This window comes from Harpegnathos saltator, unplaced genomic scaffold (genome assembly GCF_003227715.2).
Source record: "Harpegnathos saltator strain DR-91 unplaced genomic scaffold, Hsal_v8.6 scaffold295, whole genome shotgun sequence".
Classification (NCBI taxonomy): domain Eukaryota; kingdom Metazoa; phylum Arthropoda; class Insecta; order Hymenoptera; family Formicidae; genus Harpegnathos; species Harpegnathos saltator.
In genome coordinates this window covers 34,855-60,156 of record NW_020230089.1, presented here as the reverse complement: position 1 = coordinate 60,156, position 25,302 = coordinate 34,855, and the positions used below count along the sequence as shown (strand labels likewise).

The 25,302-nt window shown below is 51.1% G+C and overlaps 1 protein-coding gene across 3 annotated transcripts in view; it reads right to left on the bottom strand.

Annotated features, from left to right (window-relative positions):
- Rim (Rab3 interacting molecule) overlaps positions 1 to 25,302 on the bottom strand; it is a 76,166-nt gene that overhangs the window by 35,280 nt on the left and 15,584 nt on the right. For all 3 annotated transcript variants that reach the window (XR_003113052.1, XM_019843969.2, XM_025299884.1), the window contains exons 3-7: positions 17,337 to 17,615; positions 16,071 to 16,298; positions 15,501 to 15,717; positions 4,408 to 4,621; positions 3,539 to 3,728 (exon numbers count right to left, since the gene is read on the bottom strand). Coding sequence is in view for 2 of the 3 variants with exons in the window: in XM_019843969.2 (XP_019699528.2) it covers positions 3,539 to 3,728; positions 4,408 to 4,621; positions 15,501 to 15,717; positions 16,071 to 16,298; positions 17,337 to 17,615 (1,128 nt within the window). In the remaining variant the exon portion in view is untranslated. The remainder of the gene's footprint in view (positions 1 to 3,538; positions 3,729 to 4,407; positions 4,622 to 15,500; positions 15,718 to 16,070; positions 16,299 to 17,336; positions 17,616 to 25,302) is intronic.

The following is a 25,302-nucleotide window of genomic DNA, read 5'->3' as shown; positions in this document are numbered from 1 at the left end:
AAAAGGAGACGAAGAGAAAAAGAATTCACCGCTCGCGAGACCGATCGACGAGACGATTAACGAGGTCGCCGGGTCCCGATACCCCCTTGGCCGCGTTCCAATTTCATGAATTATGAAACAGGTACGCTTCTCTCGAGAAGCGAGCGGGACCAGCGTCCCCGCGCTGGATTTAATTGGATCGTTTTGAATGTACCTCCGCGAGAGAAATCACGTCAAATTCCCCACGCACACGCCCGACTATCGGGATGCAATCGCGCAACGTCCGGACTCGACGGCGCTTTTCAGCGCGCGAAGAAACCCCGCGCCCGCGCGATTTATCCCACATCCCATCTGCCCCGCTCGCGATCCGATCGGAAAGGGGGGCGGCAGGAAACCCGCTCTCGATGACGTTTGGTTTCCTCGTTCTCGCCGTGATACCGCGTCACGATATCGGTCTCCGCTCCTACGCCCTGTTTCTGCGAAAATAAAAGCAAGCTCGGGCGGAAATACGAGCGGTGGAGGGGGCGACGACGACGGGTCTCGAGTTATTTGCAGAGATACGTAAGTCGCGGCTGGATAAATGACTCGATCGTCGTGACCGTTTACTCGGAGAATTTAATCTTGGTTATTTGCCCCGTATAATTGGGCCGCGACCCGCGGAGTTTCCATCTACCACGCCGGGGTGTATCGAACGACGAGGGCCGCACGCAACACTGGTTCCTGGTGTGACGACGACGGACGTCGTCACACCAGGAACGCGAATCTCTCTCGCGGAAAACGCGAATTGCAGATATTGCAAATCGCGCGCGCCAAAGTCGGACCGGCGCGTGGAAGAAATCGCTCTGATCGCTTTCGAATTCGCGCAATTTATAACGCAGGGGTGGCTCCTACGAGTCTCTTTGCGTCGGGCAATTTCAGTTTGATATCGAATCGATTATCCGCGAACTCACTCACTCACTCACTCGCACACATTCTCTCTCTCTCTCTCTCTCTCTCTCTCTCTCTCTCTCTCTCTCTCTCTCTCTGCGTTTTATATTATGTGATATAACCTACGGGAAGTTGACGACTCTCTGGGCGACCGTACTTTAAGTCGGGAGTGGCGTAAAAGAGAAATGAATGTCAGAAGTGGTTATTCATTGTTTAAAAGCAACACGAATCTCTCCCCGTAGCCGTTAAATCCGCGTCACTTTGGAAAGTCGGGGAAAATTACGATGGATCCTCGTCAAGGGAGGCGCCAAATGGAATGTATCGAACAGTCTAACGCAAGAGAATTGTAGTATAGAAGACGATTAGTTACTCGAGATTACTGAATTCACGGAGCGAGCCTCTGGTGAGGTAAAACCGCGAATAGTGAGATAATTAACTTTTCTCGCCGATTCAACTCGAAGCGACGTAACTCACCTTAATCATTATGTATTTATCGCGTGTATTGTCTGTTAAACGGACATTTACATGATCGACAATTCGCGCGGGACTCCGTGACTTCAGTCGTCGTGTGTGACTCGAGTGAGCTCGAGTTTGATATTTTCGGTGTCAACGCAGTAAATTGTACAGAAAGCCAATAAAAAAATCACACAAACATTTCTCTCTCTCTCTCTCTCTCTCTCTCTCTCTCTCTCTCTCTCTCTCTCGGTAAAAATACGAATACAAGCACACAAGCCTTTAAAGCTCGAAGTTTAGGGTTAATCGAGCAAAAGAGGGTGTTTCCTGCCAGCGCAAATGTGAGGAGGGGGGAGAGGGGGAATAAAAAACCAAACGTCCGGGCGTAACTTTGTTATACAGCGTGTGTGTCTGCCGGCCTTTCGAATCTCGCGCGTCAATCGATGCTACCGACGGTACACATCCTCAGCGCGATCGATCGCGCTTAGGGTGACCATATGTACTCTTTTTCAGGTGGTAAAAAGAGTACTCTCTACTTTTTACGTATCGTACTCTTGTATGCACTCTTTTTTCGTAATGTTAATTATACTTTGTCGATAATGACCAGAGAACAGACTTCGGTGACGTTTTCATCACTCGCAGCATTTGAGCGCCGCGAGCGCCAATACCGATTATGCGTAGAGGTTCTGCACAACGGTTCTGCCCCGCTAGTTACTACGTAGGCAGTCTGAAAAGTTCTCGACCTGACACATACATGGCATTAGAAACTGTCAAACTATAATTGTATTGGAAAGTGGCATCTCTGATATAAACTCATGTAAAATTTTATTCGATCTGTCAAGTCATTCGAGTAGTAACACCAGTAGAAAGAGCTTTGTGCAAGATGAGTGCCGCATTTGCTAACAATTGACCAAAAACGCATTCCAATGCGCATTTTTTCAATTATATTGAAAAATAAAACATATTTCACGGCAAAAAAATTTGCTTCCATTGTTAGGCCGAGAACTTTTCAGACTGCCCTCGTATAAATCGTGCAGCACAATCGACACTGGCGCGTAGCGCTCTGGCGTTGTGAATGCGGAAAACGGCGTTGATGTCTCCGCTCTTTGGTAACGACACAGTGAAAACCGAAATTGTCAGGCGATGTACGCAGTGCAAAATATAATTATAAAATATCTTAATAATATAATAAAATATATATGTTCGACTAATATTTCTCGGTTTATTTAGTATCCCCTATGTTTTATTTTAAATATTATACCTAGTAATCCATTAATCACTGTCCCAGATAAAACATAAAATCATTTTTACGTCAAAATGACATAATTTTTATATTATTTGACGTCACCTTGACTTTTATATGATTTTGTGTTCTACTTACTGTACTCTTTTGGGACCGTAATTAGTACTCTTTTACACACTTTTTTTTACCCATCTTTTACTCTTTTTTTATGACTGGGATATGGTCACCCTAATCGCGCGACTCTTCCTCTCCGGAGCCCCTCGGTTCTCCTGGCTCTCCTCACGCCATATCGCGCCGGATTGTAGTCCGAAAGTAACGAAACGCCAAAGTGCCGCACGCTAATTGCATCAATTACCAAGCCATCTCCAATGCCACTCAGCTACGCTATTGAAGCGAGAAGGCGGGAAAGAAAACAACCGTAATTCCACTTTGGACGGCCTGTGAGAGTCCGCCGATTCTCCGCGATTAACGTACACGCTAAAGCTAAAGCGCGCCGGGCGCGCTAATCGTTGTCGCAAGAAAAAGCCACCGTTGTGCTCCCTCCCTCCCACCCACCCACCCACCCTGTCTCTCTCTCTCTCTCTTTCTCTCTCTTTCTCTCTCTCTCTCTCTCTCTTTCTCTCTCTCTCTCTCTCTCTCTCTCTCTCTCTCTCTGTCGCCGTCTCTGCCTCTCTTTCCCTCGGTCGCGAGCGATCGTGCGAAAAGCGTCACTTGAAAACCCCTTATACTCGATCGACACCCGCGCGCGCGAACTCGACTCTCCTTCTGAAAAGCTCGGCTGTCCTCGCGTCTGTGTGAAACCTGCCTTCTACTTCGTCATTACGGATTACCAATCCGGACATATCTACTCGCTACGATCGGGAAGCGTTTGTTTGTTCACTAGCGTCGAGCCGGGTACGGGTACGACTTTACTCGCTCGTAATTGGCAGCCCGTACCTTGGGCAGATCGCCCCTGTTGCTGTCTTCACTGCTCGTGAAGGTGCTAGAGGTGTCTATGCCGGAATCTTTGGTCGCGCTGTCTTGACTACCCTGTCGATCGGCCTCCCAAGACCATTCCTCCTGAGGGCCGCCGACATTGGTCCCACCGTCAAAACGCACTGTCTTTTTCCCCCTCCTCTCCGTGAACCTGATGGACACGCCACATACACAGAGACACGAGGAGACCATGGAGGTGGTGCGCGCCGCCGTCGGTCGGTGTGTTTAATCCGCCGCGGTTATTACGCGTCGTTCTCCGCGAGCCCACGCGATCCGATCGCGAACGCATCAAGCCCCGGAGCTTCGCGCGAGGCTTCGCTCACCCCTCCGGCCGCTCGCTCGTCGTTCAATTTCCGGGGATGGGGTTCGTTGGTCGGAAAACTCGCTTCCGGCGAGTAAACGTAACACGGGAACGCGGCTTCGATTCGGCTGGGTGTGACTTTGATTTCTGATTTCGAGCCGTTCGTCGATTCGGAGCGCGAATTAAAACCAGTCGTAAAAATATCGCGTGATATTTTTCACCCTCTTCCCCCCACCTTCCAATATGACCTTCAATTTATATATATATATAAATTTAATGAAGAAAAAAAAACACTATCATTAAATTATTGTTCTCTTCGAGGTGCTCTCGCAGTGCGGACCGAAAGTCACCACCTCGGAGGATCGACTCATCTTCTATCTATCGATCTATCGATCGTGAATTCACCACGTAGGATGGAAGATTCGTTCGTTAACGTGCGCGGGGAAGAAGTCAGCGTGAGAAAAAGTGTCGCGGGAGAAAGCCAGCGGGGCGCGATCGCGATCGCTCTCGCTTTCTTTGGGAAACGCACCTCCTACTATCGGCGCGCCACTCGTCGCCGCACCTGCGGAAGCTCCGTCTGACGAGGGTGTTCTCTTCTTTTCGCGGCTCTCGCGGTGGATGGTGGCCGTTATGCTCGACGGTCATCGCGCCAGCACCGTGGTGCCCATTGTGGGGTCCGTTGTGCCTACGCCCACCACTGGACATCGATTTCGGACCTCCCGCGTGGTGGTAGTACCCCTTCCCTACAGTAGATCCAAAATTCGTTTTCGTGTTTTTTTTCTTCTCTTTACCCCTCTCCCCCTGTTGCCTTTCTTTCTCTATTTAGCTACCTCTCTCTACGACTCTCGACGAGCACGATGGATCGACACCGCGTGCGAAACCCTTAGCTTCAGCTACTACGACCCGTCGCGACGTCGCATGAGAGAATTCACTCTCTCGCTCTTCCCTCTTTCCCCCGCGAAATTCTGCCATTTGTCCGGCACACTTCCACTGCCCGAGCTTCACGGCGGCTCGTTCTGCGACGATCGCGTTAAGTCTACGCGTCGAGAAACAGAAGCGTGTTCGTGTCGCGAGGATTATCTCATTCTTGTCTCGAATCACTTTCTCGCTGTGTTACGTTTCGCCTTCACCTTCCCGGTACTCCTCTGTCTCTCCTCTCTCACTTTCTCACTCTCTCACATCCCCTCTCTCTCTCTCTCTCTCTCTCTCTCTCTCTCTCTCTCTCTCTCTCTCCCTCTCCCTCTCTCTCTAATTTGCGCGTTAGTTTCGTGTAAGAGCGTTTATAGTGTGTTATATACGGTATACCTGTCGGAAACGAGGTAAGGTGCAAGCTTGCCCGCGATAAATGTGCGATAGACGATGCCTGAAGCGTTAAGTAGAACCGTATAAAGATGTGTGTGTGTGTGTGTATACATATATATACGAGTCTGAATCTGTGTGCCTGGCATGATATCCTACATGGATATATGACGAGAGAGACAACTAGGTACGACTATGTGTAAATGTGCAGGGAACATGTGGTTGTGTGTGTACGTGTGCGCGCACGTGCATCACGGCAATTACAGTACGACGAGATGTCCATCTGAAGTTCCGCGTCAGCACGCTTATCTGTGTCTTCCAGGGGACAGTGATAGTGGTGGTGGTGGTGGTGGTGAGGGGGGAGACTTTACCGGTACACAGGACCTTCGTCTGTCACACAAAACGACACGAGACACAGAACAGAAATGACCAGTATGGGCGAAATCGGACAAATGGACGAGACACAGGATTCGCTTTGGCTTCTGCGCGATCGTGTGCAAAGATAGCGAACTCCGCGGACGAGAGCCGTCCCGGAGGCGACGCGTTCTCCTGTGTGTTTTCTAAAATTATCACGTTTGCGAGTGCAAAGGAGTCCGCTCGTGCAGATGCCAAAGACACGCAACACGATTCGAGACATCAACATGAAAGAAAAGGACGACACATAAAGGTATCTCAACTCGAAGGAGAGAGAAACGTAACGTTACTACTGCCGCGTTATCATCTTGATTAATGACAGATATCTACAGCGTGTATGAGTACACATTCATGTCTGTATGTGTGTGTGTTTACATGTGTGTATACATATACGTGTGTAGCGAGCGAGTGGAGAATCTCGAGAGGCGTAATACATCTGTCGATCGAGTTGTGTGTACGTGTACATATATATTCCGAGTAGAGTGTAGATAAAAATATACCTGTGCACGATTCATATAGCCGTCCAAAGTAGAACAAATAAAATCTAAAAACAAAATTACAATTCTGCCGATCGGTCGCGTCGCGTCGCATCGCGTTGCGTTTGCACCGCGATACGAAATGTGCGAGTCTTTCTATACATATATGTCTCTTCCTCTCTGTCTCTCTCCTGCCCCCCCCCTCTCTCTCTCTCTCTCTCTCTCTCTCTTCGTAGAACGGAATTGTACTTTTCCAGAAAAAAATTCGCTCCGCTCCTTATTTCTCGCGATAACGCTAACGTGGGTGTATCCCGCCACGGAAGGATAGTCGCGAAGCGCGAGATAATACTGAAGGATCTTAAACGCAATTAAACGCGTACCGACGGTATGTTGCCAGCGAGATTTAATTTCGAAACTGAATTAGCGCAACGCACGGGGGACTCGTGAGGAAAAAAGAAGGAAAAAATCAAAAAGAATTACTTTTGTTTCCAAAGTTCATCCTTCGTTGATTTTTTCCCTGCCATCTCTTGTCTCTTTTTCTCTCTCTCTTGGCCGGTTAAATTTCGCGATATGAAATTTTGCGGAAATTACAAGCGGGACGTAACGGTGTAGCCGAGCTGCACCAGAGAAAGACAGAAGAGAGAGAGAGAGAGAGAGAGAAAGAGAGAGAGTCTGTCAAAGCCGAAAAGAGAAACAGCTTATCGATCGTCGCTTGATGTACGCGCGACCGTTCGGCAGATACGTACACACACATGCACACACACACGCACAGATATACATATAATATATATATGTAAGTATACATACAATAAATATATATGTGTATGTATGCGAGCGATTATATAATATATAGCGAAAGATGTGTGACTTTTGCTTGGTATCGTTATATATGTATATGTATATATATATATATGCAATAAAAAGAGTCATTAAGTACCGCGAGAAATTGCCGATTCATTGTGTCTGCCGCCTTCTCCTGTAAGCTCCTGGAAGTCAGCACTAGCGTCGGCGTCTTTTGCCCTAAAAGTCGATTTTCCTTTAACTGTGGTCACAATCGCAACGATGACAGCACGCCGTCGGCTTAATTATTCGCTAATTCATGATGAGATGGCATGCGAGCAGCGACGGCCGAAACGACGCTCGCCGTCGTGAACGTCGGTCCATTCTCCCCCCCTCCCTCCCTCTCTCTCTCTCTGTTCCTCTCTGCGCCATGTCGGAAAACAAACTGGTGCGAAAATGCGGAGTTGCGCGCGGTGACGATGAGCGAAACGCGAGTCGTGCTCAATGCGATCGAACACAATGAAGGAGGGGGGGGGGGGAGAGTGTAGATTGGACAAAAAATCGAAGAGACGGGCGCGGGCGCGGGCCTGAATGAGCGAGCCGTCTGCGTGAATTAAAAATATCGCCCGGAACAAAAACCAGAAAGAAGAAGGGAAAAAGTAATACGAAGAAGGGAGAGAAGAAGGGAAACGCGGGAACGTGCTCGATTCAGCGGGCTCGAGTTTATTCGGTATTTCATGCTGTTTCGCAAACATGTCGCGAGCGAACGACTCTTTGACGTCAGCTGGTGCTCGCGCGAGCTGAGTCTCTGAAAGAAACGGCCGATGAATTTCCGTCGTTTACAAGTCGATTGCGAAATCGCACCTAAAAGAAAGAGAAAGACAGAGGGAGGGAGAGAGAGAGAGAGAGAGAGAGAGAGGGAGAGAGAGAGAGAGAGAGAGAGAGAGAGAGAGAGAGAGAGAGAGAGAGAAGGAGCTACGCCTTCTCCTCTCTCAGGTCGACCGATGCGCGAGTGAGTACATTTCCGGGGGAATGAAAAGAGAGAAAGAAAAAGGAAAAAAAAAAAAAAACAAAATGTCTCGGCCGACGACGTGCACAGCGCAGACACGCGATACGGCGACGCGATGAAGATATTTCTCGCGGCTCGTAAAGCCAACAAATTGGTTACACGATCGCCACGAGAGAGCACTCTTATATCATTCAACGACATCCATATCCGTGTGGCGGCGGCGGCGGTGGCGGTGGCGGTATGCATTTGATATCCGCGAACGATGCGATCTCGACATTACGGTATAAAGAGAGACAATAAAAGCAGGGCGAGCGCGACGTCGCTGAAACGCCGCTTTCCATTGTCGCACGGAGCCCCGTTTATATATGCGATGCGCAATCGATTCAGTCACGAAAAATCTCACATCGACATGTCCGACGCGCGCGCAGGAACACACTCCGGCTGAATTTCCACGGCGCTCCGTCCGCGTCCCACGTGGAATCAATCATACGAGGTGGCGAGATTGCGAGAGGACGAGAAGATACGGAGGGGAAGAAGCGACGAAACAATGAGCGGGCGCGACGGCAGCGCGGAAGACGTCGTCCTGACGCGAAACGCGTCAAGGAGAGCCTCGCGAGAACGACTGTCGACGGACGTTTGAGCGCGGCGCGATTAAGGTAGGCGGAATGGTCACGCGGTCGCGGGTGCCGACTTGCCGACGCGGACGGTGACATTTCCCACGCGACGACGATGCGCAACTCATCTCATGTGTGGACAACGCGGGGAAAAGCGAAGGCGGCCGAATCGCCCGGACGTCCGCTCGCTACATGCGGGAAATCGCCGCGCGCGCGGTCGCGGCGAGTCTCGCCAGGGGGGAGGGAAGTGCAGGGAGGATCTTAATTTAAAAGTTAGATGACACCGGCTCGCCGCGTATAAATCACTCGGAGATTTTACCGCCCCCATTCCCGCCGCCACCTTACGCCCGCTTTCGCCGTCGTTGCCGTCGTCGTCGTCGTCGTCGTCGTCGCGACGGCCGGTATCTCGCGTCTGCGCTCCTATTCCCCGCGAGGAAAAAAATTCCGCTGAGCCGCAGAAGTTCAGCGGCACGAGAAATACGGATAAAACTGCGTGGACGCGCGCGAGTCCAACGAGGACTCATTAGCGCAGATCACTCGAATCGTAAACTCGAAGTGCCGAGCACCGCTACTCGCCCACTCGCCATCTCGTCGCTGGAGCTTGTGATCGATAACGACGAGTGCGAGGCATTGTTACAATCTTTCTTTTTTCACACATTACGCGGCGTTGAGCGCGTTATCATTATTGTCGGTGCGCGTGGAGTGTGTCGCCGTTGGTCGACGCTGGTCGATTCGCGAGATCTCGTCGCTGACGAGCGCTCCGGTGCTCAACGCTCATTCCGTGGCTGAAAGAATGACAACAATGATAAGAGACGGAGGCGATGGAAGCACAGAGAGATCGCTCAGAGACCGAGGAAGAAGCGGATCGCCGCGCCGCGTCGACTCCTCCCGGCGATTGACTCCAGCCTGCAAGGATCACCCTCTCGTTTCTTCGCGGCCCGAAGCCGCGGAGACACGTGTCTCCAGCTCGGCGCAGCCGGAGGCCGCGGCACTCGCAGGCACTCGCAGGCACTCGCAGGCCTCAGTGCGGCCGATCAGCCGGCCAACACATGGCTATGAATATAATACGCAACTTACCTCTCTCGAGAGCTTCTACAAACTAATTATCTAGTCTCTAATTGTATTGTGCATCTACGAATGGGAGCAACAACAGCACCACCGTGTCGGGCTATCCCGCCGTCGCTTCGCTTGCTTTCGCTTCGCCTTCGTCTTCGCTTTCGCGTCATTCTCTCCGAGGCGACTCTCTCCTCGCGACCGCGGTTCCGTCACTCGTCCCCTGTCACTCGGTCCTGATCTCGTCATCTCATGATCGCAGCTCGACTCTCGTCGCTGCTGAGCGCGACGACTCGTCTCAGCGCTCGTCGGACGGTGCGCGCGCTCGCACCTTGCGTCTCTCGTCTCGAGTGTCACATTGTCACACGCGGAGTACTTCGCCGGCGTCGAGCGACTCCGATCGGTAACCCGAGCGACAATTCGCAGACTTCATAGATCTCGGAGTCTAGATTCCAGAGCTGGAGGGTGACGAATGAGATCGGCCGAATCGAGATCGAAGTGAGCCGGCGCCACCAAGAGCGCTCGTTAATCGCCGTGTCGGGACGTCGGGAGGCGTGCGATCGACCATCCAATGCGTCAGTGCGTCTCTCCTTTGTAATTTCTCACCTCTCGGGGTCTAGCCGAGGAGCCTGGTGAAGTAAACTCGACTCGGGGCGATCGCATACCCGCGAGTATGCGAGTCTATGATTCTCATTGATCGAGGCGGCCCGTTCTCGATCTCCAGCTCGCGGATCACTTCGCGACGGAAGAGAGAGAGAGAGAGAGAGAGAGAGAGAGAGAGAGAGAGAGAACAAATACGCGAGACGAACGAAGAACCGTCGTGGCCGCCTCGCCGTCGACTCGCGTTATCGCTATTATTAGCATTTTTATTGAAGACCACCGACAGACCATGCGTCACACGGAGCGGCCGCGCAATGTGTGTCTTTGATACACGAGAGCATCGGCAGTCTCAGCAAGCTTCCACCGAGTGCACGCTTGATTCCGACGCAGCGTGTTTACCCCGGACGACCGCGCACGGCCGATACGCAGCGGTCGAGAGGAAATATCATGCGGCGACGCACGTAGACGCGACAGTCGGAGAGAGCCCCGGGTTGTACGTATCGCCCTCTCTCCCCCCCTCCAATTCGACAGAAATAAACGCGGAGGTGTAGAGACGACGAGATCAAAGCCGATGTGCGCATTTCTCTCCCTCCTTCCCGCCCTTCGAGGGATTCTGCTCTGCGGAACCTAACGCAAGCTTGCATCACCGGATATTCGCGGATGGGCACGCCCGTGCATTGCCGGATGTAATTGTTACCTTCGTAACTCGTTACCTTCGAGCTCGTTCTTATTTAGGGAATCGCTGCACGCTTCGCCGTCTTCTTCGCGCGTCGCTCTCAGGGTAGGGCTTACCGGACGTTTGGAACAAATAACGCGAGCGAGCTGCGAGATCCAACGCGCTCCGGACGTCGTCGGCATCGAAGTCGGCGGTTTCGCTCGGTCTTTACCGACGCTCGTCAGCCGCAACCCTTCGGGTCGTCAGTCGAAGGGAGCGCTTTTATCACGCGGATTAACGCAAACGAGGGACGCGTGTACTCGGGGTGCGCCGGAGTTATTTTAGATATAACGCTCTGTGTATTCTACGTGCCGGAGTCGTTATAGTGCAAAGGTAAGAGAATAACATTAACCTATTCGATCTCTCTCGGCTCTCTCTCTCTCTCTCTCTCTCTCTCTCTCTCTCTCTCTCTCTCTCTCTCTCTCTCTCTCTCTCTCTCTCTCTCTCTCTGTCCTTTCGCTGCTGGGCGAGCGCGGGTGTACCTCCGGAAATGCGTTCGGTCACGCACTTTGACTTCCAACGTGGGATTAATAATTTCGATGCGTGCGCGCAACGCATCCGAAATATTTGTTTTACAAATACAACGCGACATATGCCGAGGTTGTTACAGTGCAAAGGTAAAAGTGTAATGTTAAACGATTCGATTCGTCGCGTCCTCCCTTTCCCTCCGTCTGCTCTTTCCCTTTACCATACTGCTTCCGGACGCGCGCGCATATATTTCCGCGAATAGGTACGGTTACGTGCTTTGATTCCTACGTAAAAACTAATTTCGATGCTCTCGGCCGCACGCGGCGCCAGATTTATGCGGGGGCGAGAGGGAGAGAGAGAGAAAGAATGAGAAAAAAAGAAACAAAGAAATGAGAGAGAGAGAGAGAGAGAGAGAGAGAGAGAGCGCGCGCTCCATGGGGGGGTAAAAAATGAACACGGCGTCGAAGCAGCTTGCTCGGTCGCCCGTCAGATTGCAATGTCTTCGGATTAAATTTATATGAGACCGCCCGCCGACAATGTTCGCGACCCCGTTGCGCCGTGAACGCGCGAAAAATCGAGACCGGCGCGTGAAACATCGTCGTAGCTGCCGTAGCTGTTGTTGAATATACCGAGTTAAACGCAACTACGCTAATTCTCCTCGGCGAATACAGAATTCCCCTCTGCCCACTCGCGCGCCGAGCAACCCGGCCCTTGTCGCGGGTAATCAATCATGAAAAACGTACGAACGCGTACACGAATTGCGCATGAATTTTCGCGTGCGCGATAATTACGATGTACACTTTGGCGCGATGATACGCGTAGCGTAGAAACGCGTGGCGAACGTAAACGCGAGCGAACGTCAATGGGCGGGTGCGGATGCTTCTCTTCTCTTCTCTTCTCTTCTCTTCTCTTCTCTTCTCTTCTCTTCTCTTCTCTTCTCTTCTCTTCTCTTCTCTTCTCTTCTCTCTCTCTCTCTCTCTCTCTCTCTCTCTCTCTCTCTCTCTCTCTCCCTCTCTTTCTCTCTCGCATTGGTCTTGGCAAGCGTTGTCGTATGATATACGCAGTTCTTTCATCGTCCCGAGGGAGGGAAAATGTCAAAGTTTCCGAGCGCTCTGTTCATAAGTAACGAGCCGAGAGTGGCAAGCGGGTGTGCGGGTTCACATGATCTTCATTGTGCTCTCGATGACATTTCGTAACCCCGTTCTCCGTGGACGATGCGTTGCTCTTTCCCTGCCTCCCTTTTCTCTCTCTCTCTCTCTCTCTCTCTCTCTCTCTCTCTCTCTCTCTCTCTCCTCTCTCTCTCTCTCTTGCTTTTTCTCTTCTTCTCCACCGGGGGAGAGTAAACTCGCGCGAAGTCGATGGGACTTTGGTTTACAGTTATATCCATGTCAAAAGCGACGTCAATTCCGCCGGCTCCCCGTGCGTTTGCGAACGACGAGAGTACGATAACGCGCGCGCGCCTACAAAGCCCTCGAATCGTTCCCGACGAGCGAGGGAGAGTGAGTGAGCGAATGAGTGAGAGAGAGAGAGAGAGAGAGAGAAGGGGGATGAGAGGAAAAGAGAGAAACGGGAGCGGGAGGGAAAAATCGAAACGAGGCCAGGGCTCAGAAGTGCAGTCGTAAATTCGGTTACCAGAAAGCAGAATGATTTCCGAGATGATCTCCAGATGAATCGGGTGAGTGGGAGTACACCGTGCCTCGAAAGACGACGACGTTTTTTTGCCTAGGCTCCGGCGGATAGGGGTCGAAAGACTACCCAGAAACGAAGAAGGGGCGAATGTTTGAATTCGCCCACGTGCTGGCCGCGTGACGTCACCGCCCAGCGCGTGGGCGCGTAGTGCGAGTGAGCGAGAGCGTTAAGAAGGAAGAAGAGAGATGGGGTGGAAATAGGAAGACCGCGTTAGGGAGAGAAAGAGAGCGCGCGAGCGTGGGGAGGGGGGGGCGAGACAGAGAGAGAGAGAGGGAGGTGGAGTGAGAGAAGGCAGGAAGGGCGTGCGAGGGGCGAGAGGACGCCAAGGATCAATGCAACGGCGAGACCGGGAGGGCAGAAGCTGAGAATTCCCGCAGGATATCGGGCGATACGGCGCAATACACGATACACGATCGCGCGAGGGTTGCGCCGATCGCGCGAATTTAACGACGGCCACGGGTTACGTCTATCACAGGTGGCGATCGAAGGCGGACGGACGCGCGCGCGCGCGCGCGCGCGTCCGTGTCGCGCAATCGTCCGGTCGATATCGCCCGAACGCGCGGCTCGTATCGCGCGTCGCCGGATCGCGAAAACTGGAAAGAGGCGGCGGGCCATTATAAAATCGATATGCGCGCATCAAGTTATATAACGCGACATTTCACGTGCGTTCCCACCGTTGGCGCACAATGCGCCCGCATGGAAATTATTAAACGCGACCGTATTGTTCTCCCCGCGATCCTATCTCTATTACCTTTACACTGTTTAGCTCCGCAAACTTCGCGCCCGCAGCCTCTGTCTCCATCCCCCCCGCGTGCGCGCGTCAATGTCGCGCACGTAATTAGCGCTCGACGCGTTGCGAACAGCTGGCTCCGGCTATAACCGAGCCAGCGCGAAAGACGATCGATCGTTTGATCCGCGAAGTCCGCCTCTCGGCGGGAAACGAACTCTGTGGCTTTCTGATTCCCCCCGTGGGAGGAGAGACTCCGGGCGATCCGACGCGTATAAATCGCGCCGGGTCTACGCCTCTCCTCGGCGTATTTTATTATTAACGCGGCGATCTCTCTCGAAACCCCGCGAGCGGGCAAAGGCGAACTCTCGTCGGCTTTTCGCGACGCGATCGACGCGAGGGAAACTCGATCCCCGTACCGGCGCTCCTCCGTCGCGACCTTCATCGCTGGAAAAAGTAGCGCCAGGAGGCGAGAGGAGGCGACCAGAGAGTCCAAGTTATTCCTGTACGTGCCGCGAGAGAAACGCGCGCGCACCCCACAGGTGCGCGCACCTGGATGAGTACGGTTCACAGTTCGCCGATCCCGCGTCTAATCAACCGTGAACCGCATGCATGCACACACACACGGTTCTTCTGTCGCTCTCTTCTTCTCCCTCTCCCTCCTCCTCGCCCCTCTCTCTTTTGTCCGACTTTTCGGGCCGCGTCGCAGCTGGTTTTACAGAGGCGCGGGAGCACAGGCAAACGCGCTGGTATCGCGAGGTATCGAGGTATCGAGGTATCGACATATGCGCGCGTGAAATCGATTCGTTAAATCCACAGAACCGATTGCGACGCGATCTCGTTGCGCGGATGCTGTCGCCTCATCGTCGTCGTCGTCGTCGTGTCTCTCTCTCTCTCTCTCTCTCTCTCTCTCTCTCTCTCTCTCTCTCTCTCTGCCGGGTGCGTTCTCTGCAGGTATAAATTCCACTTCGACGCAACCGCCGCGGCCGACGCGTAGTTATAATCGCACGCACGTTGTGTTGTGAACAAACACGAGCATTGGATCGATCGATTGCACTTTCCTCAATCGCCCGGCCGGGTAACCACGCATTCCTCGTAAACCAAATATCTATTGACACGGAAAGACTGCGCTTTCCTCGTGCGACGACTTTCAAGGGCGAAGCCAAGCCGATCGAGAGAGGCTCGTCCTGACGAGGCCGTCATGCACGGAGCCAATCCGCCGACGATTCGGTAATTCCGCTTTCGCAAGTGAGCCGATGAAGCGTCTGCGAAATGTCCACGTAGACTTCACGCAACAGTCCAACTCCCGGGACTGTTCGCTCCGCGTCGATCAGCCGATGAGTTAATGTGCCGGATGAGCGAGAAGGATCGAAGGACGCGCGCGTAATTTGGGCAAGCACGTGCCGCCGTTAGCGTACCGACGCGCGTCCTGTCCTCTCAATTTCACCGAGAGTTTCCGCTGAAAACGTCTTTTACGACACAAAACGGGGTTCGGATTGTGTCTTTGTCAGACTTTGAATTTTGTGTAATAGCAATTATACGTATGGAGAGTGGAGACCTATTCGCGTAGGAATTCTTCCTCTGTGAAATCTTCGTCGAAACGAGACTTCCTCGAGAGGTGAATGTAAATGGAGCCAGCACTCGCATCGCCGAGTAGCATCAAGTGCCTCAAGTTAAGTCATTTCGCTAATTGCATAAAATATGAATCTGCTTGATCGGTGTATCGAGCGATAAGTCGCCGAGCCAGAAATAAATATCGAGCTGGGGGATTCACTTACCCTTCTCCGACTCGTCCGGCTCGTCGCTCGCGCACTCCGGCGTGCTTCGTTCCTCTTCGCTGCTGCTGAAGCTCCTTTGTTGCTGGACGCCCACAACAGGTTGAACGGGATGTCCGGCTTGTGTCTGATGCATCGAATGCTGCTGCATCGCGGTCCGAACGGGAACGGATTCCACCGTCGTCTGGCCGTAAGTCATCCCGAGATCGACGTTCTGATCCTGCGTCGCGCGCCGAACAATCCGCCAATTACGAAACTGATCGAATTCAAGTCGCGATATACGTTTCTAATCGCGTCTCTATGATTTTCGGGATGACAAATGGAGAAGAATCAAGATCGACCGTAACCTTCATTGTCAAACGAAGGAAAAATAGGAGAGTGCGAGGATTTCGCAAGACTCGAAACCCGAAAGAGAAGTCTAAAGAGTGCCGGATTTTCCGATGTCGCGCAACGGAGCGAGAACGATGCGAGGAAATCAATCCGGCGAATTTCATTTCGATCACGGCCACGCTACACGCCAACTGATTCCTATCGCCTCAGCGAGAATCGATTCCGAGTCGTCGGCTTACTCACCGGATAGGTCGGCCGTTGCCTCTGATAGTTCTGCGGAAGTTGCCTCATCAAACCGTCGATTTCGCCTTGGTATAAATTGGGATCGTCGTCAGGGAAGACTGCGGGGTGTCGCAGGGTTTGTTGCATCGGATAAGAACCGACCACCATGTGAGGTGTCGGTAAAGTTCTCACGTGAGGCGAAACTGCTATCTCCACCTCGTTGTCGGCGGACATTCGGCTACCCGCGATCTGCAACAGCAAAATGGAATGCACTGAGCGTCTGGCGCCGCGCCTGACGATCACGCGGCCACCGATCATACACTCACATACATAGACTGCGCTGTCTTGTGAGAGATTTGAAAAAGATTTAAAGGAGCTATATCCTCCCCCTCCTTTCTCTCTCTCTCTCTCTCTCTCTTTCACTGTTCACAGGTACGTTCTATCCTCTAGCTTTTTCCAATAAAAATCAGACAAGCCAGACAAGAGTGGAATGCCTGCGGCACAGGTTAGGCCAGACGCCAGACGCCCAGATTTCAGCCGGACAGTCTAGATTTTATCATCTCTCAGCTATCCAGCTGAGACTGTCCAGCTAATTTAGAAATGTCCAGATTATGAAATGTTCCTTATCCATTGATATCTCTTAGCGCGAAGACATCAAGATAGACCACGTGAGCACAATGAACGCTGAGGTCCATCAGCTATTTAAGTTCGAGGAATTAAGGCGAAAATTAAAGAGAACTAAACCTCATGAACTGACCTAACAACAATACAACATCAATTTTAACTAGGAAATGCGCTGGCCAATTCTAGATTATACTTTTGCAAAATAAAGACAAAATAAAATTGCTGGTTAGTCGGGAACGACTAGTTGCAATAAACATTCACACAAAAAAGGTTGATATCTCTTAAAAAATTCTTTTTATAAGCTACATTCTTCCCCTGTCTTCTTTTTCTTGCAAGTCTTTTCCAATTTTCAAATTTGACAACGTCCCAAGCACAGGCTATCCTTTTTCGGCTTTTGTAAAGCGCTTAGTCCATGTATACGAGTCTATGGGGTCGGTGATCCTTCAAGGTCTCCTCTCTTCTCTTCTCTTCCACCCGCAAATAAATGACTCGTGAAGAAAGAGACGCGAGACGCGTGAAATGCGAAACATACGCGATACGACTCAAGACGCAACTACGAATCGCAACCTCGTGGTATGTGCCCGAAAAAGTAGCTCTGTCTCATAAATAAAGCGCGTGCGCTCCTCGCAAGGAGATATCGATAACGAGTGAAGGGAACGTTACCTGGTCCTGCTGGGAGTACTGTCTCTTGAGCAGACAGTTTCCGCTTCTCTGTAACAACGGCAAATTCTCTTTCTCAGCCGCGCTGTGCGCCCTCTCGAGTTTCGGTCTTTTATCCTGAGTTTGGTCCACGAGTCCCTGAGGACCACCCACCTGCATGTCCTCTTGCATTTGTCGCAGCATCGCGCTGTCCGCGGCGGCGAGGCCAGTCTTCGTCATCCATTGTCCGGTCTTCGAAAGAAGTTCCTGCTTCTTCCGGCAGAGTATGCACACCCATATTACCTGCAAGCAGAAGAGAGCAATGTGTGAGGGAAATGATGAGAAAGCGACTAACGCCTCTCTTCGGATCGTGCATGTTTGCGAGACGAGAGAGATGCACGCGTCTCGATCGCGACCGCGATCGGTTCGAGCGAGGGCGACCTGGCGCGAAATTTCGTAGAGGGAAAGTGTGTCTCGAAACTCTCATCGATCCAGGTCACCGCGTGTGTGGTCGGGATGACGAGGGTATTAATAGGAAATTACCTATAGGAAGTCGCGCCCGGTTACCGAGCTCATTGGAATGTATAAAGCGACGTGAGATTGATTACAGAAGTGAAAGATACCGGCGACTACGGCGTGGTGTCTATGCCTCTTCGGCGTAGAGTTTCGCGCGCGAGCTCGCCTCGCGATCGCGGCCACGATCGTTTCTCCTCGAGTAATTCGCGAAGGGAATTGAGAATATCGGTGGGAGGAGCGGTGGGGAGGGGAAGAGGCGAATAAGCATGAGCATTTCCAGCATTTATTGCAGCATTAATAGAACGATCGTTCGATTCTGCCTGTATCATCCCTGTGCTCCGCTCCGCTCCACAGGGGCTGCTGAAATCTCACCACGGTTCCTTACGGGGAGAATTGTAAATTCCTCTTTAACAAAGTCTCGGTCTGCGCGGACCTCCGAGCAGGCCGCCGCCGCCTCGGGTTATATTCTTATGCAAATCCCCGCGAGGATTCGAGCAGAACGTTAAATTAAATCGAGCAGATCCGAAGGTGAGAGGCGCGAGCGTAACAAGAGAAATCCCGCTCGTAGGATACGCTTATACATGGACGATTAGGACGATCGCGGCCTCTCTCGCGCCTTTTCGTCTCGTCCTCGGAGAGGAGAGAGAGAGAGAGAGAGAGAGAGAGAGAGAGAGAGCTCCTCTCTGTAAACGCTCGTGGTGGTTGTGAAGATCGACGGACGACGAGGCAGATTTCTCGGATCGTCGTAGCCGACAGTAAATCAGATGAGCGACGATTACGCGGCGGAGTAAGGGGTTTCGCGTTTATGGAGCGATTCATTGAAGTGTTTCCATTTTTCAATGAAACGCGCGCAGACTACGCGTTCTCAGACCGTCGCGTCGCGTCGTGCTGTGACAATGAGCTTCACAATTAGCTCGAACTGCCGCTCGAGTCAAGCGGTTTGCGCCGCGTGAATGGGAACTAGTAGAATATTTCATCAAGATAGCGGCTGATGGATGGAGCGTTTAGTAGCAAACTACAAAACAATGCCCATCCAAACTCTCATCGATAACACTTCGCTGGCCACCGGCGCGTTCTCATTGAGTAAATCACGCTGAGATCGGTGACGGTTTTCCGAATAACGCGCTCGCGCGCGCGATCGAGACGAGGTACCGGCATCGCGTGGATATCGCGCCGCGTTAATCCGCCGCGTAAGAACTCAAGTGTCTCAAGCGCTAATTAACGCCGTGACGTTTTATCGCGTTCGCGTATCGGGCACGACGAGCCCGCGCCGACGATCGCGAGGAAAAAGCTACGCGAGCGACCGACCGCCTGTCAACCTGGCTTGTTCGTCTCCGAGCGCTGTCACTCGCGTTCCTCTTTTTCAAGACATTATTATATACACATTAAATTGTCGCTCTGCTCTCGTCCGACGAATATACCATATATACACCCCGACCTCCGCGCGCAATATCGCGATACGTAATTTCGCTGACAACACGGCTGAATAATTCCCGAAGTTCTCGTCGCGATATTCTACGAGGATGCATCTTGACCTGTGACTTCCCGTGTGTTCGCGCGCGAACGAAGGATTTGTATACACACCCGCGCTTCTCGCCGCGTCTAACCGCAAAACGCAACATCGTGCGCATTATTATCTCCTTCCTCCCACGATTACACCTCGGCGAGCTGAGAACGAAAACAAGCTTCGCAATATTGTCGCGATCCAAATCCCTGTAATTTCCCGGATCCCCCGTCGCGATGAATCTCAACTTTCGCGGACGATCGTCCGCGAAATTCCGATGCGGCTAACGTCCATCCGGAGAGGGAACGATCTTGCGTGTATAGCTGTCGGAAACCTCAACTTGCTAAAGGTCCTTGCTTCAAAGCTACGAAGATCATATTCTTTTGGACCAAATAAAGGACAAAATAACCATTTTAGAAGAAAAAAAATCTAAAGAATGGAGCAGTGAAATAAACGACTGTCCTCTTAAATAAAAGACGTATGGCTGCTGTATTACAGGGACCGGTAAATATATAGAAACTTCACCTGGTGAGGTACACCTCACCAATTTTTTTCATTTTAAAATATGTTATAAAGGATGAAATTCTGAGTGACTTTTCCTAATACAATTATATGTGGGTCGCTTATAGTTTCTGAGATATTTGACTCAAAAGTTTTATAATTGTACGTTGAAGTATATTTGAAGCAGACAAGCAGTTTTCATTCACTTTAAATATAGGAAACAGTAGCATATAAGCGGGAGAGGGACTCCGCCCCAACAAATCCTAACCTAACCTAACTCTTATAGCATCTTTATATATTTTTGGACATTGTTGAAAAAAGTTCTCTTAAGATCTATCACCTGGTTCAACTTAACTTATTATAATATCTACATATAATTAGGTGTTATGGCTTTTAAGGAGATCTTTTCAACATCGTCCAACAATATATAAAGATGCAATAAATTAGGTTAGGTTAGGATTTTTTTTTGGGGAAGGAGTGCGGGGGAGAGGCTCCGCCCCTCCCCCGCTTATATATACTGTTTCCTATATTTCTATGCATACACTATGTTTGGATTAACTGTTTGGATTGTACTGTAAATAACGTCAGCTTATGATATCTGGAATTTAATTCCAGGATAATCAAAATTCCAAAACTTTAAAATCAAATATCTCGGAAACTATAAGCGGCCCGCATATAGCTGTATCAGGAAGTCACTCAGAATTTCATCCTTTATAACATATTTCAAAATGAAAAAAACCGGTGAGGTGTACCCTTTTCTATATATTTACCTCTACTTCAAATATATTTCAACGTACAATTATAAAACTTTAAAGTCGAATATCTCAGAAACTATAAGCGACCCTCATATAATTGTATTAGGAAAAGTCACTCAGAATTTCATCCTTTATAACATATTTCAAAATGAAAAAAATCGGTGAGATATATCCTTTTCTATATATTTACCCAGGGACCATATTTTTTGGACAAAATAAAGGACAAAACAGCCATTTTACAAAGAAAAGTAATTATCCAGAATATGGGCCTATATTGTTGGGCATTGTTGAAAAGATTAACATTTTTTTTAACTTATGCTCAACAATATATAAAGATGCAATAAGTTAGGTTAGGTTAGAATTTTCTTGAGGAGGGAGTGTGGGGAAGGGGTTCCGTCTCTCCCCCACTTGTATATACTATCTTACACTTTGCGATTAAAAAGAACAGAACCTTTGATCCGTTTAAGAGCGACACTTTTTCTTTCAAAATCGCGTTCTACGCACCAAAATACACAATTGTACAAAGTTTCAGCGAAATTGGTGAGGAGGCCCTATTCTCTCTCTCTCTCTCTCTCTCTCTCTCTCTCTCTCTCTCTCTCTCTCTCTCTCTCTCTCTCTCGATAATTACCGAAAAAAAGATAAATCTAAAAGACAGAGCAGCGAAATAAAGGACATACCGTATACATGGCGCCACGACATTTAAAAGTGAGGATTCATCGATGAACGTATCGAACGGCTCTCGATCGATGCCCGAGCGAAGCTCGGCCCGCGCCAGCTGAGCTCGGAAGCACATGCTGCCGAGAGTCACATGGCGCGTGGATGGGCGATAAGTCCGCGTTCCGGGAAGTGTTGGTAAACACTCGCGTGCGTGATGGAACGCGGCCTTGCCCCCACTCCTGCGCCAGTCAGCTGACGGCGTTCGACCTCGGATCCCTCGATCGTTCTCCCTACTCCGGCGCTGCGGCATTCGGTGCAGCAGCGTGCAGCACTCTCTGGTGTCAGCGTGCATCATATCGGAAGCTCCGGGGGAGGTTATGTTACAGCTGGCACTACGAATCTATCGATCTACGGAGGTACGCGACAAAGCGACTTTCTCGACGGGTCCTGCTTCTCGTTCGAGACAGAATCGCCCGGTGCGCATTCTTCTCCAGCGATCGCCGCGAGAGAACGCGGGGAGGAGAGAGGAGAGAGAAAGAGGAGACGGAGAAAGTCGCCCTCGGGCACGTTCCTCGAGCAGGTCGCGCACGTTCCGTTAAATGTTTCTGCAGGAATTAGCGGGAAGCTTTTAGCGTGTTCGACGGTGCGATCGGAAGGGAGAATTTCAGGGGCGAAATGAGGAGTAAAAATACAGCGCTGAGGAGGAGTACGGTAGAAAATGGACCTCGTGTGTGTGCGTGTGTGCGCGAGCAGCCGAGTTTATTATCTTACCGTAGCCTCAAGTCGCCACTGCGAAGCGGCTCGATCTCGAGCGTCCCCCTCGCGAGCGCGAGCGGCGAGAACGTTCCACGAATGCGTATTTGAAAAAAAAAACGGGTCGCCGATCGAGATACTCGCGATACCGACGATTCCACGGCGCGGACTGACAGCTCGTTCGTAGGAGGAGCCCGCTGTGGAGAAGCGGGCGAGGACGAGGAATAAGAAGGCCGAGCGAGGGAGGTAGCGGCCGAGATAGACGCGGGCAGGAACAACTTGAAGAGCACTTGCTCGAGTTGCCTAGGTAGCAATATGTCAAGAGCTCAACCCCGTTCCAGCCGTCTCCCTTCGCTTTCTCCAGCAACCTTCATCCGCCGAAAGGCGTTTCTTACAACACGTGCATACGTATGTACGTGTTGTGCGCTATCTCATGACTTGACTTGGAAAAAAAAAAGAAGAATAAGACATGAAGGAGACGGGAAGGAGAGATCCTCGAGCTGTCTCGGCCTGGCTGGCTGGCTGGCTGGCTGGCTGCGCGACGATTCGAGAGAGTCCGGCGCTACGTGTTCGGGCGTAAATGGTCATTAATTTGGCGGATCCGACCGCGCGCCGGCGCGATTTGCATTAATTAATTAGGGGCCAATTAATTCAGATTACTTTATCGCGACAGCGTGTTCACACGCAGCCTCGCCGTCCGAACGACGAGGACGCCGCCGAGGCGGACAATGGCAGCGGCGACGACTCAACCGGCGTCGTCATCGGCGTTGACGTCGCTCCGATACCTCGAGCACCGGCGAACGATCGATACGAGCTCTCGCACAAGTCAATCCGATAAGTCATACTACGAATGCCGACGACGCACGTAATATTTGCCCCGCACGCGATTCACACGCGATGTCGGGAAGTGTGACTAACGCGAGAGTCGCGAGTAAAATCCTTCGCGAATGCCCGAATTACTTCTTATTAATGTTTTCGACGCGCGATGCGACTCGAAAACATCGACCGATACGAGTTTCCTCATTAGTTCTCTCATTAATTTATGGAATATAATTCTTATATTATTATAATAAAAATACCCACGTGACACATCCTCCTCCTCCATGTTTCTTTCAGCGTAGTTATTACGTTAGAAAAGAAACTGTGCGGGACAAATTGAATTCATTATGTTATCAATCTGTCTCTACCACGATCGAGTATCATCAATATCGCAATATCGCAGAGACAGTACCCTGTCTCTCCCGCCTCGATCGCTCGAGGAGCGAAGCTACATCAACTACATCAACTAGATCCGACGGAGTTTCCACTTTCCCGACTAGAGCGTCGTTTCTCAAAGGAAATAGTTCGATGAGACTGTCAGAACAAAAGGATCGGCTTCTTTACCGTGCGGCGACCACCTGATGGATGAGAAAAAATAGACATTCGCGGGAAAAAAAAGAAAAGACAGAGAGATGAGAAGCGAGAGAGAAAGCGGAGCGGAGCGGAGCGGAGCGGAGCTGAGAGAAGAAAGATCGCGGCCGCGAGCCGGAAATAACAGCCGAGGGCTGTCATAACAGCTTCGGTTGTCGGACAACAATCGTCTATGTGCGCGGAGTGACATCGGTGCTTAGACCGCCCTTCAGACCCGAGTAGAGCTCGCTCCCGGCTGCCGACGACGAAGCATCGTATCGGAGGCACTTCGGAAGACCGACCCTCTCCCCCTGCCGGAATCATGCTATCGAGCATAATACGGACGGACGGACGGTGAGTACGTGCACAAGCCGGGCTTTCGTAAATGACGGGCCGAGCCTTTGAAACAAGCTGACGCAATTACAAAGTGCTCTCATTTTGGGAATCAGTTTGCACACACGCGGAAATCAGCGTAGTTTCAAATGGCATCTACCGGCCGTGCCACTCCCGCAGATTGCGAGCACATCGCCGCTCTCTCTCTCTCTCTCTCTCTCTCTCTCTCTCTCTCTCATGCCTTCTCGCTGCGCTATTAATTATCAGCAAATTATCGGCAAATCATCGTTTGAGGGCGACACCCGTCTAATGACGAAGCGAAATTAATAAACAAACCGACAAACGAACGAGCGAGAACACGCGGGCGCTTCGTGTGTCTCGCGCTGCGCTTATCATCGGCGCTGCGGTTACGCGAGGAGGAACCACGGCGTCGTGGAGATGTAGATAGTGCGTGAAACGGCCGATGAAGATTCTGCTCGACGATGTCGCGCTCTCGCGCGCGCCTTACGTTGTAATTTCATTCGCGAAACTTGCGCCAAGTGTCTTGGTGCGCGCGCGTCGTGAGACGACGACGGCGACGATGACGACGACGACGACGACGACGACGACGACGACGACGACGACGACGACGACGACGACGACGGAGACGGAGACGGAGACGAAGACCGCGAGGATGTCGAAAGTTTCGTGAGAAACGCAATTTTATCTACTTACTCCATTTAACAGACGCTCGATAACTTTGACCTTCGCGCCCCTGCATCTTACCGCCGATAGGCGGCATAGATCCATATTAACGTCACGACGCTTATACTTTGTCCGGCCAAGTTTTCAGGTGTCCCACATATAGAACGAGAGTAGTCCCCGGTATTCCCCAGTCGGTCCGACGGAACGGCCGTCACTTGAGAAGCGGCAGATGCTTCTTGCTAAGTCAAAGTGCCGGGGTTCTTAGCGAGCTTTCGATCGTTAATACCTCCGCGTCCGGTATTACGTGCGCGCGCGCATTCGAGGCGCCGCGAGAATCGGATGTATTCGTTACCGCGCTTTACACGCGACGCCTACAATTTGTTGTCGGTGATAACGCCGACACGCGAAGCGACCGCGAAGAAATAGCGCTCTTGCTTCCGAAACTGACGGGAAGAAAGTACCTTGCGCCGCGCGCGAAATTACGAAAGAGCGGAGACGTGGAAAACTGGAGACTTTACGATGAAATTTGTTACTTCGTGGATGTTACTTTGTAACGAGCTAGCAGAGAGAGAGAGAGAGAGAGAGAGAGAGAGAGAGAGAGAGAAAGAGAGAGAGAGAGAGAAAGAAAGTTGCCGAAGAAATATTTTGTGCCTACGTGAACACTGTTTCTTTCCAAAAATTTTATTTGGGAAAGATCCCCCAGAGAAATGTCGCGAGACTGTGAAGGGCAAACGAAGAATAGGGTATTTATTGATCATTGCGAGATATATCTCGAGAAACGTCCGGCCCGGTCCTTTCGAGCGGAGGGAAACAACGACCGCGGAAAATCGTGAACGATGTCGAACGATGAAACCGCAAAACGATGTCGCGTTGCGAGTGTATTTTTCGCGACGGCACC